This window comes from Brienomyrus brachyistius, unplaced genomic scaffold (assembly GCF_023856365.1).
Source record: "Brienomyrus brachyistius isolate T26 unplaced genomic scaffold, BBRACH_0.4 scaffold64, whole genome shotgun sequence".
Classification (NCBI taxonomy): Eukaryota; Metazoa; Chordata; class Actinopteri; order Osteoglossiformes; family Mormyridae; genus Brienomyrus; species Brienomyrus brachyistius.
In genome coordinates this window covers 546,253-564,291 of record NW_026042339.1, presented here as the reverse complement: position 1 = coordinate 564,291, position 18,039 = coordinate 546,253, and the positions used below count along the sequence as shown (strand labels likewise).

Genomic DNA, 18,039 nt, shown 5'->3' with positions numbered 1-18,039 from the left:
TTACCTACCCCAAACAGCCATCACAAGTGAGCAATCAAATCTGCTCCGTAACGTCATAAAGCATGATTTATGAACTTCTGAATCAGCTGAGCTGCTGTATCAACCACAGACTCCTGTTGTTAAGTTTACTCTGTGGGTATTGATGTCTAGTTGAAAGTGACCCTAAAATTAAATTAGGAGAACAACTGAGGTGACAGCGCAATATTTCAGAAGCAGAAGAATACAAACAAAGTGATATAAAATGAACCTGACAAGGCAAATGCATAATGGAGACAAACCTTTCTGCTTGTTCCTCTGTAGGGCAATTTTGTACCAGTTGCCTGTGTTGTAGGTATTTTTGGAGATGAGGGTGAGAGGTCCTGAACCCAGTTCAAAAGTTAGCCGCACTTTACCTTCCACCAGCTCAATGGACAAAAAGTCTCTCTGTTAAACAAAAAACGTCCATGAATGTCCAAACTGCTTGCAAATAACCAGCCAGTGTGGAAAATAGTATATACTAATGGACTTATCAATGTAAATCGTGAATCCAATAAAGGAAATGCCATGTCAGTGGGCCGTACCGTGCCATTGGAGGCCAGGTAGAGCAGCAAGCCATTGGGGGAGAATGTCTTGAAGAGCATGACGATGTGAGTGGCCGTGGAACGTAGAGCCTTCTCCACTACAGAGTAGCCGCTGCCATCAAAGTAGAAGGCAGTCTCCTCTCCCTGTGGGCTGGTGTCACACAGAGTCATGAAAGGTCACCCTCTGGTCCTACAGACTCAACAAAAGAGCAAAACTGCGTGAAACTGGTCAGTACCTCATGAAGCAGCCCCGACACTGGCCTTGACGCTCAGCATAGTTCCAGAGACCGATGTCCTTCCCATTCAGGGAGACTTCGCCCATGCAGCCCTTGAACTGGGTCAACTTCACAGCTGGAGATTTCTGTGGAGCAGCACAAGGCATGGTGAGCCAAGGGGATTCTGGAAACGGTCCACAATGGATGTAAGGGGTGACAAAGCTGAGGTAGCACGTACCTTGATCTGGCCACTCAGGCCCCCGGCAAAGATCCTTGTGGAACTATCCACGTCCATCACAGTGGAAGATCCGGGAGATGTACCTGTTTTCATTACTGGCTTCTGCTTGGACTTAAGCTCCTGGACTATGAGAGTTCCTTGCTTTCCAAACCTGTGGCCCAGCACATAGAGGATATCACACTTGTCTTACCAAACTCCAAAATATGCTGATTGTCCAGCTTCTGCAATAATTCAAACTGATTAATATATTTATTAAACCTGGGTCATATAATTCTCCAACTTAAACACAGAGAAAATAAAACTGTCCATTCGTTCTCATTACACAACATATTGTGTTTTGTTAGATACTTCTCAGATGTTCACCTGGTGGCATGGATCTGGTGCCACTTGTTGTTATTGATCGGGATCTCTGTGTATTCCATCTTGGCATGCCCTGAGCCAACATCCCACAGGAAGGCTACCTTTCCACGGCGCATCTCCAGGGCCAGAAAGTCCACCTGTGATGGTCAGTCAATGACCTTATATTATATATACATGCAGATACAATCAAAGAAGGGCAGTTTGTGTTTTGGGACCAAGTACAAAAGGCCCATGGGATTCATCCACAGAGTTTCCCCCACGTACACTGGAGCTGCTACCCATGTAGAAGAGCAGGTTGTCTGGTTCACTCGTCTTCACTGTCATCGACAGGGTGTTGAAGTTGCTGGAAGACACCTCTGGGCTGTAGGCCCTCACGCAATCTCCGTCCGCTGACACTGCTACTTTGATCTATGGGACAGGGGAATTGTGAATTGAGCAACCTGCTAACCCTCTTCGACACATGCTGTCACTACTAATTCTGTTCCATGACATACATCCGAACACCCCCCTCCCCCAGATTACAAGTTAAATACCATTGTGGGCGGGGGGGTAAAAGCATAGAAGAATAACTCATATCCAGAAGCAATCTAAGCAAAGCTCTGAGGTAAGAAAAAAACAATGTAAATTTCTCTAAAGGATGCTTACTTCCTTTATGAGGGATGATTATGTGGTTTCAGCATTTTAGTTTTAGTTGATAAAAATACTTGTAGCAGCTAACAAATGTGGACATCACCCTTCTCTCAAGTAAATCTGTGATGTATTATCTACCTAACTTGTGCATCACTTCGTACAAATGCATCTGCTAAATAATGTAAATATCAAGCAAAGAAATGCCAGTGGCAGCCAGCAGAACCCAATCTCCTGTGACTATAGACACATCAGTCAGAGCACACCGATGGTGAATGGAAGACCGATAAAAGACCACAGACCGAAGCGGCTTGCTTGCGCGCCTGGCTGATCAGTTCCCTGATCTCAGACAGGTTCCTGCTCAAGTTCTCCCCCAAGGTCTTCAAGGGTCTGAGGCGACCAAACAGGTATTCTGTCCTCTTCTCCATCTCCCTCAGCTTGTCCTCGGCGTGCTTTGCTGGAGGAAGGAAGCAATGATCAAGCCAAGAGGCAAAATCTCAAAATGAAGGCAATGTTTTTGATAGTTTTTCTGCAGCAAGTGCAGCTGACCCCACATCATTGAACAAGGCATTTCCTATGCAGGTTTCTGTACTGGATGAATTTCACTGGACACACTTCACACAGATACTGCACACAGATCCAGAATAGCTGACAGGTGGTTGTCCTCCACAGGCCCAAATATTACACTGTGTAAATACTATATGTAGAAGACAGAGGGCAGCACCATGACAAAACTGCATTGTGTCCTTACCTGTCCTTTCTGAGTCGCTGACAAGCTCGTTGGTGCTCATCACACTGTTGTTGGCACGAGCCATAACTAGAGACCATTCCTCCACGAGCTGGTTGAAGTCTTCCAGTCGTCGCAGGGTAGATAACAGTGTGGCGCTAGCCCTGTTAGCGTGCTCCTTGGCTCCCCGAATGTCTTCTCTGGCCCCTGGAAAAAAAGCGGACAGCGTGACACAGGGTTTATAGCACATGGTGAGCCCCACCCAATGGACAGCAGGCAGAGTGCCATCTTACCATCACCTACGGCCTTCAGTGTTTGCAGAGATTCCGGGAGTCGCACGCTGATGTTGCGTAAGCCCTCAAGTACAGCTTCTTGGTTCATTCTCGCCTGGGTTAGCTTCCTGGAAACTCCTGTTCTCACAGTTAGACGCACATGTTGACGCTCTTAGTTATGTACCAATTTAACAACACGGAATGCCTGCAAAGCAACATGCTAGTATCTGCAAGTACAAGCATACTATAGTGTTAATAAACAAGATGGCATTATCATAAATCCTAAACTAATTTTACTCTGTAAATAGGTCAGACATATTATCTCCACATTGCCTTGAATAAATTAGACCCATAGAAAGCAAACCCATGCTTGTGTGTGTTTGTGTTTGTGTGGGCATACAAATAAATGGAAGGTCCCATATTTTATTTTGTTATTTATGGTTAAGGTTACAGCTGGGTAGGGGTTAAGGTTGTCATGTTGGGATTTTTCCCCATAGAAAATGAGTTTTTCCACTAGAAATGAATGGAGAGTCTCCACAAAGATATAATGACAAATCTCTGTGTGTGTGTGTGTGTGTGTGTGTGTGTGTGTGTGTGTGTGTGTGTGTGTGTGTGTGCGCATGCGCATCTGCACACGCAGCTAATATCTTCCACTTACGGGCTGCCTCACTGTTCAGTGATGTGCTCTCATCTAGTATTTTGGTGCTGTGTTGGACAGCCAAGGAGGTCAATTCCATCACAGACTTCCCAGCTGACAGGGTCTACAGCCAAGATGGGAAAGCAAGGACACACACCTTAGAATGTAATTTTTTAAGACATGATAAAGTATATAAAAAATATATAATTTGCAAGACATCCAGCCATTCGTTTGTCTGTACACTATGAAAGTGAACCCCAATAATGCAGTACTGAATAATTATTACTCTGCTTTCTTCAGTTTTGTAACCATAGAAAGGTCAGGCTAGAGGCACAGCCATCTGTCAGGAACGACTGGACAAATAATGACTGCAGCAGCTTGTATTTCACCCACCAGGTTAAGGGCGGTGGAGGCGGTCAGGTTGGCTGACTCTGCAAGGCTCCTTGCTTCCTCAGTGACGGACTGGATTTTGTGGTTGGTCAGGACAGCGTTTGTGGCATTCAAGGTGACATTCCAAACACCTGAAAGGTTACTGAAGAGGATGGTTTGCAGCTGTCACACTGTGCTGGCTGAGCTATTATGTTCCCTATGCTTTTTCATGGTATGGAGGGAGGAAAAGGAACAAGTACCTCTGCAAAGTCCAGGCTTTTTTGCTTAGCTCCTGGGCATAGTCCTCTGCCCTGTACACCAGACTCAGGGCCTCCCTCTTCTTCATCTGCATCACCAAGGTATCCACCTGCTTCCTCAGGTTGGGGCTCCACAACTCCAGCTCATCCCGGGACCATTCTAACAGCTACGGAACCACAGAACACCCAAAAAATGTCACACAAGGAGCACTGCATACTGAATTTATAAAACTGATAAATGTTAATATGGCAATGCAAGCTGCCATATGGGCATTAAACAGATGCACTTATGAAATCACATGGCTGACCATCTGCAGCTGCTATCAGAAAGTTATGCAGAAATGATCTTACAGACGTAGAGTTGACCAAGTCATCCACCATACTGAGGGCATCAACCTGTACAGTCAGAGCTTCTCCTAGTTTGGCCTCAGCATGTTGGTGATCACTGCTGACGTTCTTCTTCAAATCCTGATGCACAGGGAGGGGGAAGTGGTCAGGTGGGGAGCGAGGACAGTCAATGAATGCATCATCAGTGAAGGGCAAGTCTCATGGGAGGAGGGGAGCACACTCACCAGGAAGCCGGCGAGCCTGGTGGAGGCGCTGTCCAGCAGATGGAAGGTGAAGTTGTTATTAGCCTGAGCACTAGTCAACAGTTCCGTCATGTCCTGCAGCTGGTAATGATGCTTGGACAGCGTGGCATTGATGGTCTTAGCCAGTGATTCAGTGGCTTCATGGGGCCCATGGAATGCCTTTAGGACCTGCTGAAGTGTGTTTGTTGCAGACCTGCAAAAGGTCCACACAGAAGCAGGTTTTACCATCTTCTCCACACCAGATGATGAGGAGAGAAACTGATGAAATACGTAATTTAATAATGCAGGTGACAGAACTACCAATCACTATAGTTCAAGGCTATTCAAACCACAGTCCTTACAGGCCATGCAATTCTGATTTTCCAGCCTTCCTTCACCTGTGAGCCAGGTGTGAAGCCTCTGGCCAATCAGAATCAGTAATTATTAAACTAACTATGTGGGAGAATGGAAAACAAGGCCTGGATTTGGAATTGAGGGGCAAATTTGAAGAGCCTGCTTTAATAAAACAATACTAATACTCCATTTTTGGGCCTATGCACATGTGACATCAAAAGGTCAGAAGAAAACCATTTAACAAGGTAACTCCATACATTCGCCAAACTTACATCAACTCCCTGGAGACTGTGATGTTCCTGTTCTCAAATTCCATGTTCCTTATCATGTCCAGCATGGCTGAAATCTGCACCATGAGCTCAGAGCTGTCTGTGGTATCTAACTCCTCATGCCATGTCTCATTTATGTTGCCAGCTGCTCTTTCCAGAGCTGAAAATAAAACAGTTGCACTGGTGTTCAAAGAGGGATCGTCCCATATATCATGTATATGTATACACCCTCTTTGTTCTGAGATGTAAACATCAACAAGTCATGCTTGCATTTCTCTTTATTGATGTAAGCTTGTAAAGGATGTGACAGACAGGATGTGCAAGTACCTTGCACAGAGGACTGCATCTTAGTAATGAATTCCAGTAGTTCATTCCCCTTAGTGAGCTTTTGTTCAGTAGAGTGGGCTAGATCTCCACCACTGGCAAACAGCTGATTGGTCTGGCAGATGAGAGAGAATGGGTTGTTATGATGGGAAAACTTTATCGATGACTTTTCTCCTGAACCCATATCAGTCGTCCTCTTCAGCTAAGCAGCATCCATACTATTCAAGTGAAGAGGTACCAAGATGTACCTTTTTCTGCAGTTGATCGACATCTTTGTAAAGATCTGTCAAACTCTCCTCTGTCGTCTTAAATGAGGTGGTTGTGTTTTTCTTCTTGGAAAGCAGGACCTGGAATGCAGAGACAACCATTCAGTACTGAACCTACAGGAAATTGTCAGGAATAAATTGCAAAGGATATAAGATGGGAGTCAGGTATCTCGTGCCTTTCAGGTTACTGGAACATTACTTTGAGATCAATTACTAAGTTTTATTCTATCATGCCTCATTGGAAGCAAGCCCTGCCATAAGTGTGGTATCCCCTTCATACTTAAGTCTAATACTTGTACAGAATAATTTATTGGTATAATGTCTGAAGTTAATGGCAGAGGTAGCTACTGCTGTGTAACCGTCAAACATTGAGTGTCGATTCTCTGCTGCCCCCTGGTGATGGCTCACATTCTTCTCACCTTGATGTCACTGGTGGCATTCTCGAGTGAGAAAAGTTTGCTGTAAGGTGCTAAAATGGCCCCGGTGAGGTTAATTGAGGGGAGGAATTGTTCCAGTGCATCCAGGTCATTTAGCAGCACTCCTGTACACTGGTCATCACAGGCTGTGATTGGAGGAGAAAACAAAGTCATTAATATGTACCAGTGACTACTCTGTGTCCACTTACATGCTACATGGCCAAGATATTGACATCTCTACATCTCTATCTCTTGAAAGAGTCACTAGAACAGAACAGGTTTTAACATGAAGATAAGCCGTGAAGTACTGTCCACACAGCTGGTAGAAAGGCTGACTCTCCAAAGTCAGCATAATTTTTTGAGGTACTTGTATGTATGGATTTCTCAGCAGAAAAAGGACAGATGGATGTATTAACGTGAGATTTGAGGCCGACAGCTGGCTGTGGATGGCTGTTGGTTAAGGGCAAGTCCAACGACACAGGAACACCTACAGATGCACTGGCCCTCCTGCAGGACGTGCCTCGCATCGCACTCCTCACACTGGTCACCCCGCACACCCGGCTTGCACTCGCAGCGTCCCGTCAGGGTGTCGCACTGGAAGTGCAACGAACCATATGGATTGCAACGGCACAGCTTGCACTGGCCGTCCGGGTCCGAGGGGTTGCCATAGTAACCCGATGAGCACCTGGGAGTCGGATGGGGGGGGGGGGGGGGGGCATAAATCTCAGGACTCCGAAGGCAACATACAACCACTGAGCAGAGTTGCTGATGCTTTCATCTGGAAAGTTCTTGGAATTAAACACTGCCTGCATCTGGGCTGTCAAAACTTGAATGCATCTAGGCTACAACTGAGATCAGAGGCCTTCAAAACCTGTGACCAATGTATCACGCTAAAAGTACTAGGTGTTTACAGCACTAAGAAACACACCTGTTCTATGAGCTAGAAGCTTCCAGAATGCCTGGGAGCAGTCAAGAACACAGACGATAACTCAATGTTGGAGATGAGGCTTTTACCTCTCGCAGTACTGTCCTTCATATCCTGGCTGGCAGGCATCACAGCGGAAGTCACCGGCGCCTTCGAGAACACAGGTAGGGCTGAAACTGAAACGAAATACAAGACTCAGGCCCAACGAACACACATTCTTTCTCCAATGAATCAAGCAGAGAGTCTGCTTTAATCTGTAAAGGCAGCAGGATTTGTGAACGTGTGTAAATGAAGAGGATTTTCACTGCTGGCATCCCGAAACGTCTCAACACCTTACTGAAGAACAGCAGGAAGGTCTCAAGTACATCCCCCACCAAAAACCAAATGGTGAAAAGACAGCCCCGTACCTATTTTTGCTTCCACGGGGACATGCGCACAGTGAGCAGTCGCTGATGGAGCCGTTCACCTTCCCATAATACCCTGGGGCACACAGGTTGCAGTGGTCACCCATGGTGTTGTGCTGACAGCCCTGGTTTGATAAAAGAGTCGTGCTCAGAGTGAACTACAGCGTGAACCTGTAATGCTGATGGCGTGTAGAAAGACTGCGTGGATGGGATTTCAGGCTGGGTGCTGTGGCTGGGCAGGTGCTCCAGGGTGTGGGGAGGGGGCCTACCTGGCATTTCCCAGTGTCCAGGTCACAGGCCAGGCTGTGGTTGTTGCACTGGCAGGGAATGCAGGCCTGGATGAGGGGCCTCTGGCCTCTGAGATTCAGTTCAGTTATGGGCTGTCTATAATACCCGGGGGCACATTCCTGAAAAAGCATGGGGGCAGAAGCAAAGCTGTGAGGCAGAAGGCGTGGAGGAGGGCAAAAGGATGCATTAGTGCTCAGTAAAAGACATACCCTTATGTTCAACTGAGGGTCCTAAGGACCCGGTCTTAATTATAGCACAGTTTACGGTTACAGTTTACAGACTAAGGGTATGCGTTTGTTAGGAATCCATGTCTGGATGGTTGTGGGTTCAAATCCCTTAACTGGTAGAGAAACATCACAGGCCCTTGAGCAAGGTTGTTAACCTCAGTTGCTCCTAGAATACTGGCTGACACTGCTGTCTGACCCAAGCTTTACTCACTATGAGTAAAAGCATCTGCTAAATGGATGCATATGTAACGTATTTAGCTATATAATCTTTTCAATGTCTGTAATAGCATGAGCTTTGGCTAGAATGGCTAGAAGTTGAATTGTATCAGATTAATGCTGTGTTCTGCCCACGGACTGCACTGCACTCACCTGGCAGGACAGGCCTGCATAACCCCTGGGGCACTCGCACACCTCCACGAGACGGGCCAGTGTGCCACCAGCCGGCAGCTCATCCACCTCCACTGCCGTGTCCATGGAGATATTTGATATCCTGCATCACAGTACCACAGACACAGAAACCCGCAATTAACAGATTTGCAGGATGCATAGCCTTCTGCGAAGGGTCAGTCTTGGAAGGCCCACTGCTCACCTGCTCTGCTGCATCCCACTGCCGTACGAGGCTTTGATGATGATGTACTCAATGCTGCTCAAGACGGACATGAAGTCTGAGTGTGTGACGGCTTGTTCGGACACAGAGTTGAAGTATTTCCATTTGTGCTGTGAAGAAGTAAGACATTGGTTACTATGACGCGGTATTATCAGCCCACCTTGGCGAGTTCACCTCAGTTTTTAATTTTCTTTTAATTTCACAGAGCTCCAGCACACAAACCCCGCCCTTCAGAGCCATTTCTTTGGGAAAATGTAAAACAACGACCTTCCAATCGATTTTTAATAATGTCCAGGTGTTAATGCTGGATGAGTGGAGGCCTCTCACCTCAGTCAGTGGGATCGCTTGGCTGGTCCACACGCCATTCCTCGGTGCAGCCTGGTCCAGATAGATAACCAGTTTCTTCAGCTGGCCTCCTCGGAATATAACCTGTGGCTCGTTGTTGGCCAGCCCGGATCCATCGAGAGCAAAGAACGCCACAGAATACCTCAACATCCCACCATAGGACAGAATCTGTTATGGAGCAGAATAGAGTTTGGAAGACAGGGAGTGACATCAGATATATATCACCGAAAGTGCAGTTCTGTGAGATCAGTGGATCTGGTGCAGTACCACAGGTGACCTCCCCGCCCCCATGAGCATTTGCCTTGTTGCCTTGGAAGTGATCAGGGAGTCTCCAGTAGTATGGCCCAGCCAGTGAGGAACTTTGGACTAGGCTGGTGTCCATCATCGTTTCTGCATCTTGCAGGAAGACCCCCTCCAGGGTGCCCGTCAGATTGCTCTGACTGACTAACCTTAGCCTCTCTGTCGCGGCTCCCAGTGGTACCTGACACGGACAGGAAGATCAGAGACGGGCAAACAGTGACCTACACTCAGTGTTGGGGAAGTTATTCACAAAAGTAATCCATTGCAGACCATTGCAGAGGTGGGAAAGTTCAGGTCACAAAAGTAACCTATTACAGTACAGATGTGGAAAAGTTCAGGTCCGGAAAGTATAAATCCACACCATGGTTTTGTTTCAGCCAAGCAGTTGAGTGTCCTGTGCTCAACTGCTTGGCTGAAACAAAACCTGGGTCTGGATTTATACTTTCCGGACCTGAACTTTTCCACCTCTGTATTGTAATAGGTTACTTTTGTGAGTAACTTTCCCAACACTGCCTACACAGGCATTTATCAAAGGTGAACCAAGCACGAACGGATACAATTTGCACACAGATCGATCCCAAAATGCATTGCTGCCCTGCCTGCTAAATGGTGGCTCTTTTGCAAACCCACTTGTCTCATTCCTAAACTTGGGAAAACTGCTCCATTTAGTTGGGAAAACTTTCAATTCTCCCTGGGGTGCTTCCCGCGAGTACCAACATCTGATTTTGGCTTTGGCATAGCATGCATTCGCTAAGTGTTCTATGTCCTCCAGTTTTCTTGGCGGTAAAGCCCACTTGTTCTATTTGGGTTAACCGCTCAAAGACTGTGACCTTGAGTGTAGATAAATTAGTACGAATGTGGCCCTGCCACATCATTAGTTGAGAACAGATGGCCACCCTACTGAGCCAAGTGTTTACATGTTATTCGAAATACTAATTGCATTCAGTTGAATGTAATCTCATTAAATCATTAATACAGAGCATATAATAATGAGGATTGAGTTGTTACTCATCCTTAACGAAAAAGTTACCTGTCTCTGAACTTTCAGACTATAATTCAGTCTTAGCCTTGAGATTTTTTTGTGGGGGAGGGGGTGTCTGATCACCCCCGTGTGGGTGAGGGGTATAGTTCTACTCACAGGGACTCTGAGCAGCCCTCCGAGTTCCTCGCAGTCAGAAGACACCCCGAAACAGAAACAGGGGCTACAGCCAGCAGGACTGTCACCTGACAGCCCGAAGGTGCCCTGCTTGCACTCGTCGCAGCCTGGACCTCCCACATTGTCCTGGAAACACAGCCATGCTTGACGGTCCAGGACACGAGTCACATGACTCAGGCAGAACCACAGTAATATAGAGACAACTACTGACCGACTCAGACACAACCATGGATGCTGCCACATAACACAGAAGAGACAAGAACCCCCAGCATGGACACAGTACCCCCGGGCATACACACAGTCCCCCCCCCCCCCATTATAACAATTCTGAAGAGGTCAGAACCTTGCAGACACATTTGCCCTGCTCTTCACAGCTGCAGACTCCCAGCTCTAGGTCACAGTACTTCTCACGGGTGCCGTTGATGTTGCAATTGCATGCAGTGCATTCTGGGAAGGCTTTGAAGCCCATGGCACAGCGGTCACACCGATCGCCGGAAAACTGTGCCTTGCAGGGGCAGCGACCGCTACCGAAGTCACATTGGAACCCGGAGGAGCCGTCCAAGTTACAGGAGCATGGCTGGGGATAGAAGTGACAAGGCATCATGGGAATATGCAACGGATCTCAAAACAATGTGTTAGATGTATTCTGTGAACACTTAAAATTGATAAACTAAGGTAGATTCATCGGGGTGAAATGCCTTCTGTTAAAATCAGATAAATCCACATCTCTCCTGATTTTAGGCATTACAAATATAGTATCACATTTAGACAAGGTGAGCAACAGACAACCTTCGGTAGCTGAACTCGTTGCACCAGGGGGAACTCACCTTGCAGCCTGTCACCGAGTCGTGCCCCCAGTGGTCCTTCTCACAATGCTCACACTTCTCCCCTATAGTATGGGGGGGACAGATGCACTCACCCGTCTCCTGGTCACAGTTTCCATGGGTGTGTGCGCAGTTGCATTCTGTCCGGGAAGAGCGACACACACACACCAAGGTGAGGGAAGCCATTCGGCATGCTTGGGTCAAAGGTCAACTCCCTTCCACAGAGCACCAGGGTGATGATGCCTTACCTGTGCAGCTGCCATTGCGAAACCCGTAATAACCATGCTGGCAGCGATCACATTTGTCCCCGGCCACTCCTGGGACACACTGGCATCGGCCTCCCTCGTCGCATTCCTCAGAGATCGCCCCTGCCTCGCTGCAGCTGCACTGCACACAGCCCAGCTCATCGCGGAGGCCATAGTACCCCGGCTGTAAGACACGCCAAGCAGTCATAGGCTAGTCACTCTACGGCGGCACACTCTTACCCAAGAGTGTCGCCATGGTGACGTAAACTTGCCAGTGTTTCAAGACCTGAGATTCAGTGGTCACTGTCCCCACGTGATTCTCAGGTTCCATGTCATTATCACCTTTGCAGAAAGCAGACTCAGCTCTGAAAACCGCTGTTAAAGGTCCCTCCTGTCACAATAATCTGTAGTCTGAAGCTGAGGATTATGGGAAGTGCGAGTCTGTTTGGGCTGTAAGCAGGCAGGAGTTTGATCACATAAATCATCGAACCACCTGCCGCGGGGAGGCAATAGGCAAGGTGACAATTCTGGGAAGGCAGTAACCTAGAGCCTCAACTAAGGCAGACAGAGGGCTGATGCAGACACCCTCCGGGGTGAGGAAACAGCATTAACCCCCCCAGCCACCCCCATCATTAGTAATAGGGAGCAAAACCAGTTGGGGGGGGGGGCAGGGCGGCAGCAGTGATTCCTTTCTGTCAGGCGATAGTACTAAACGAGCTGGCAGTGGCTTGTGGGCCGGGCCAGAACATCTGGATGGGGGTCTGAGGCATATCTGCTTCTTGGCACCCCTCAGGCCAAACCCGGGACAAGCAGCCTCCACTGCAGCCTCATCGCTCACACGTACCCCCTCTATCTAAGCATGGAGAGACAGCTGGAGGGGGAGTGGGGGTGGGCTATGAATTATGAAGACATCCGCTGGCAGTTACCGCCAGCCAGAGTCACCCGGGGGGGGAGATGAGTAAAAATGCCGAGGCAGGGACAGCATCCCGCTGCCCGGGGGCTAGTGTCAGGGACTGGGGGTCGTATCAGAGGGAGACATGCAGCTCATTAAAGGGACGACACGAGGGCAAGGCCTGCACCCACCTCACACTGCTCACAGCTCACTCCCCGTGTATTGGGCTTGCAGTCACACTGTCCCGTCCTCATATCACAGATGTTGGAACGGGAACCGTTTCTATGGCAGCGGCAGACTGCGCACACATAGACAAGGGGAACACAGATAACACACAACAGGATTAACCAATCTGGCTTTGTATCACATATCGACTCTGGTACTCCTGTCCAGACTGCAGTTATGATATTCATTAAAGAATCCATGCTTATAGACAGAAGCTTCCAGACCACAGTAATTCCAGGCCACAGTAGTAGAACCTTACCAAGGATTGTCACATTGCTGTTACGCAGTGGTGTCCACCCCATCTTCATTCACCTACTTAACACAGCTCAGAATGTTCTAGGGTGTTCGGTATGCTAGCGCAACGGTTGTTTCAGAAATGGGTGCTGCTCTCTCATGTTACACTAGATGTCAGTAGAACATTACATCGGAACAGCTGAACTGAAATTAAAATGAGGAATTCGAAAAAAACGGCTATTTATTGAAATAATACCCTGATCACTTAAGATGTTAAAAATGAACGGAGAATATTTATCAGAGTTATCTAAAAAATGCCAATTTGTTTTACTGTATTACTAGAGCTACATATTGACATGAAACCGCACTGCCAAGCTGCTGGAATGTTCCTGGTCTTTGTAGGAGTGTCAACATGACTGTGTAGATCTGACATTCCTAAAGCCATTTACACAATCTACAAAGAGGCCTCCCAGCAATAGAATGGGGAGCTTGGGAGGGGGCACTGGAATTTGTATAGAAAGAGGATTATTCAGGTTCCACGAGGTCAGCGTGAGCTGTCCCAAAAAAATATCCCAGGTTACAAATCAGCCTCCTCATCCTCTGTGCCCCAGCAGGGAATCTGTCACCCACTAGATAATCAGGGACCCTAAACTCAAACTTCCAGTTTACTTTTCTTACCATTAGATGATTAATATAATGATTATTCGCTTAATATTTATGTGATTAATGGAAAGTTTCAAACTTGGAACGACTGCAGTTTCATTAATCATCTTACTTGCTATGCATGTAATCAGGGACCTGCGCATGATTTCCGTGATTCTGTCACGTTGCAAGTAAAGGATTTCGCATCTCTGCTGCTCTTTCTCTCCTGTTATCCCTCTCACTACAACTACGGATATTGTACACACTCAGGTGAAAAGCGTTGCCTTATTGCACTGACTGGGGGATTGTGGGGTTAGGGCACATTGCCCAGACTTACTCTGACAGTCCTTGGCGCCGATGGCATCGCCGTAGTAACCCTCCTGACAATGCTCGCAGTGCCAGCCTATGGTGTGGCCCGTGCAGTTTAGGCACTCCCCGCTCACGGGGTCACAGTGGCCCGGCTCCAGTGGGTCTACGTTGCCGTTGCAGTCACAAAGCCGACACCCCTGGCCTGGCACGGAAGGGTTTCCATAGAAACCGTTGGCACACCTGGGACACACACAGGCCATAAATATTTCCCATGTCCTGCATCTCAGATTTCTTATATTTCAGTCCCACAGCTCAACAACAGGCGATAAAATTTCCTGCAGAGAACGATCTGTCCTGAATTATTGGATTTACAGACGAAGAGATTGAAACTACTTGCGAATATAGTCCTGGGCTCTTATCTTATGTTGCGATGACAGCGTGGCTACAGACACCTCGGCACGGTCTCGATCGATAAAACGAGCCTTTCCCTGCGCACTTGTTCCGGCGTGCGTGCGAGAGTGTGCCTGTGACTGCCGGCGTGTGCGTGCGGTCCATGTGCCTGCATACCTGTCGCAGCGGGTCCCCATGTAGCCCTGCTGGCACTGGTCACAGATCACTTCACCAGGCTGCCGCAGGTGGCACGTGGGGCTGAAACTGAAAGCATAATGCTCGGCATTAACTGGCTGTGGGGGGTGTAATGACGAAATACAGAAGTGTAACCACACACCCAGCCGCAGGCTGTGTGCTTTCACTTTACCTTTACGATGCTGAGTTTGAACCTTTTTGAAGATTACTGTATTTTTTTGCTGCATTTAATGGCCCAGTGGATTTACCATATCCATCCATCCAGGCCATCAAAAAGCACAACACTCAAACACTGTGGGCGTACCGGTTCACGCACAGATCCAGGGCACGAATCAAACCCAAATCCAGCAGTGCAGTTTGGCAGCCAGTACAAACCCATACCTCTACAGAAACACTAACACCTACACAGACTCCAGTCTGCTCCTCATGTAACCGATATTAGCCTCCACGATGGAAAAGGTTAACAGTGGCTGGCTAATGTGCCAGTTCCCGAGAGCCTGAGGGAGAGACCTACTTGTTCGACACCACGGTAAGCGGGCAGGCACATCTCTGGCAGTCGTCCGGAGTGCCCTGGGATGGGTCTCCATAGAAACCGGGCAGACACTGCTCACAGTGAGGCCCAGTGGTGTTGTGATCACAGCCCTGAGGAAGATTTACAGTCAGGGCGTATCTCTGACATCCTCTCACATAGACCTCTGGCTTCCATCTGCACCATAGCAACATGTATAAGGACAGTTGACCGAAGGGGATGGGAAGGAGCCACACAGGCGCTATGGGAGCAGATATTTCACGACCTGATTGACGTCGTCTTATCATCAGCAAAAGGAGTTACAGGCTAGTTTTAACTGAATGATTTACACATGGTGCAAACTTGGATGGCAGCCCCAGCTAGATCATGAGGCAGAGGTGGGAGGGGCAGATTGAGGAGAAGAGTACCCTCCCTTGCTCTTTAAATATGGTGTTTAGCTGCTTGTTTATGGGTGGGACCGTACCAAACAGATGCCGTTGGAGTCGCACTGGGAAGAGTGATCATTGCATTCACACTGCAGGCAATTGCCACCAAACAGGATTCCCCCCACACGATAAAATCCAATGGTGCAGTCCTGAATGAAAAAAAAGCTGAATTTTTAAAAAAAGGCAAACTTCTCTGACATTAATCTTAAGATTTTCTTTACCCAAATATGAGTCATAGATTAATTTATCAATACATATTTCATAATTATTTGTACAGTGTCTTTCAATTCAAACATACAACCAGAGTGACAGCATGGATCGGATTAAAGGGTGACACTGGATTGGCAAAGCCAGGTCTTACCTCGCAGGACGTCCCGGTGTAGCCCCACGGACACTCACATTGTTCTACATCACCGGCGGCGTGAGGCCTAGTGCTGATTGGGTCAGCTATGTCGAGGGACACAGTGGTGAGTCTGGATGGGAGGGGAAACACAAACTTAAAAATAAATAAATAATAGAAGACCTGGTGAAATTCAACAGGCTGAGTGTAGATGGATTGGTCTCCCAGCTCTGTGGGTCCTTTTCAATTAAATGAAACCAATGGAACAGAAAGGATGGGAGGAACACTGCGAAGAACCCGAAGCGAGGCCGACGCCCAGGCTGTGAAATCAAATCCGCAGAGTAGCTGCGAGGTTTAATGACTCCTGTACACCAGCTATAAAAGACCCTCACCAAAGATATGAAATGAGCAGGAGACACAGGCCATGAAATGAGTCTTCTGAAAGAACCGTGAAACAAGCCCACAGAGGCTCATAAAAAAAAAAACACCCATAAACCAGTCACTGAAATGGGCTCCATTTGGGTCTCACCTCACCGTCCCCTCCATACTGCCGTTGAAGCGTCCCCGCACCCGCAGCCCAGAAACATCCTCCAGGACCGTCATCAGCTCATCCCGCTCGGCAGGTCTGCCCCCCGGGAGGCCCACAAAGTGCTGGGGCAGCACCTCCATGGTGACGCTCTGCTCCATGGTGGGCATCAGCAGCACCTCCTGAGTGGTCGCCTGCTGGAGAGTCCTCCCATTCCCCTGGGGGCGCCAGCAAGCTGACAGTCAGCTGGGCTCAACCACTGACAAGCATTCGCTCTCAAGGAGAATAAACCAAGGTTTTAGAGTTGTTTACAATATTTAGTTCTCGTGCCTGGATATGTACTGGGAATGGGACTGTCTATGATCTACTCAAATGGGACACTGGAAAGGAGCTTATTACTACCTAAAAATATGCAATTGCCCAATATATTTAAAATTCTTTAGTCGTCAGAATTTCAGGGGTATGAATGAATATGGCGTACCTCGATGATCACATCAAATTGAGCTAGGAGAGGCTTCTGCATACCACCCACGGGGACGTCGTAGGAAACCATGTAGTTCAGCAAGCCACCATAAGCAGTTAGCTTGGAGTGTGAAGGAGAGGTGGACCCACAGTGGTCACAGGGAGAGGAAGTGAAAAAAAATGTTTTATGAAACTAAACTTGCTAAAGAGATATACAAATATCTCAGTTTTAAAGTCAGCTGTACGCGCCTGTAGGATTCACGTTTGCATAAAACTTGTAAAGTCTGTATTACACAGGATGTACAAAACTAGAAAATATTAGAAATGCTTATTACTCTATGATAGCATAGGTCATTTGGGAGACATCCCCAAAAAACAGACATAAAACTACATCATCTAGAGCAGAGAGTGAGAATCTTATCCGCAAAGGGCCGGTGCATATGTGGTTTTTCACTGCAACTCCCTAATTAAATTACTAATTAGAGGACTGATTGGCTGAAGAGTCCTCACACCTGGATTTGCACAGCTGACCTAAAGGTCATCCCAAACACCTGCATGCACATTGGCCCGTTGCAGGTAAGACTGCCCACCCCGATCTAGACAGTCACGTTCTTTTAAAAAAATTTTTAAATCATAATACCCCTCCCTCAATATGCAAAGCAAATGTCATGTATAATTGCAAGTTCAAATTGGATTAATTATCTGGGGGATCAACGCGCATACACATTAAGCACGTTTACGACAAGCAGATCATAATTATTTCCTGGCATCCTGACATACACAGTTCCGTCGCACATAAAGGCTGTGACCCATTAACCCGAGACAGTCATGGAAATTTCAATTTTACCCGTCCCACTCGGAGTGGAGTACCTGTACCCGTGTATTTCTGCGTCTGCCAGTTTGTGGCCAAGCTGTACCCCAAACAGTAGGTTTCTACCTTGTTTCCCCAGAATGCAGTAGGAGCGATCCAGGTGGAGAGAAAGTGGAGGGCTCCACCCTCTGTGACGTTGATGTGATTGTTCTCCTCGGGGACCGCAGCCAAAAGACGCCATCCCTCCATGATCACCAGCTGCAGGGACATGGTACGTG

The 18,039-nt window shown here is 47.7% G+C and overlaps 1 protein-coding gene across 1 annotated transcript in view; it reads right to left on the bottom strand.

Moving 5' to 3' along the window:
• The window catches only part of LOC125725270 (laminin subunit alpha-1-like), a 45,768-nt gene that overhangs the window by 8,470 nt on the left and 19,259 nt on the right, over nucleotides 1-18,039 (bottom strand). Inside the window, 39 exon segments of the mRNA XM_049002034.1 lie at nucleotides 279-423; nucleotides 561-711; nucleotides 797-921; nucleotides 1,014-1,164; nucleotides 1,377-1,510; nucleotides 1,638-1,781; nucleotides 2,303-2,457; nucleotides 2,752-2,934; nucleotides 3,021-3,137; nucleotides 3,658-3,760; nucleotides 4,030-4,168; nucleotides 4,266-4,429; nucleotides 4,614-4,730; nucleotides 4,835-5,045; nucleotides 5,458-5,614; nucleotides 5,782-5,893; nucleotides 6,027-6,125; nucleotides 6,464-6,606; nucleotides 6,952-7,145; nucleotides 7,475-7,561; nucleotides 7,793-7,914; nucleotides 8,059-8,196; nucleotides 8,674-8,794; nucleotides 8,894-9,021; nucleotides 9,239-9,424; nucleotides 9,558-9,737; nucleotides 10,695-10,838; nucleotides 11,056-11,289; nucleotides 11,540-11,676; nucleotides 11,785-11,965; nucleotides 12,865-12,971; nucleotides 14,112-14,323; nucleotides 14,651-14,737; nucleotides 15,183-15,310; nucleotides 15,661-15,771; nucleotides 15,984-16,095; nucleotides 16,492-16,706; nucleotides 16,970-17,071; nucleotides 17,888-18,019. Coding sequence (XP_048857991.1) covers nucleotides 279-423; nucleotides 561-711; nucleotides 797-921; nucleotides 1,014-1,164; nucleotides 1,377-1,510; nucleotides 1,638-1,781; nucleotides 2,303-2,457; nucleotides 2,752-2,934; nucleotides 3,021-3,137; nucleotides 3,658-3,760; nucleotides 4,030-4,168; nucleotides 4,266-4,429; nucleotides 4,614-4,730; nucleotides 4,835-5,045; nucleotides 5,458-5,614; nucleotides 5,782-5,893; nucleotides 6,027-6,125; nucleotides 6,464-6,606; nucleotides 6,952-7,145; nucleotides 7,475-7,561; nucleotides 7,793-7,914; nucleotides 8,059-8,196; nucleotides 8,674-8,794; nucleotides 8,894-9,021; nucleotides 9,239-9,424; nucleotides 9,558-9,737; nucleotides 10,695-10,838; nucleotides 11,056-11,289; nucleotides 11,540-11,676; nucleotides 11,785-11,965; nucleotides 12,865-12,971; nucleotides 14,112-14,323; nucleotides 14,651-14,737; nucleotides 15,183-15,310; nucleotides 15,661-15,771; nucleotides 15,984-16,095; nucleotides 16,492-16,706; nucleotides 16,970-17,071; nucleotides 17,888-18,019 — 5,608 coding nt within the window.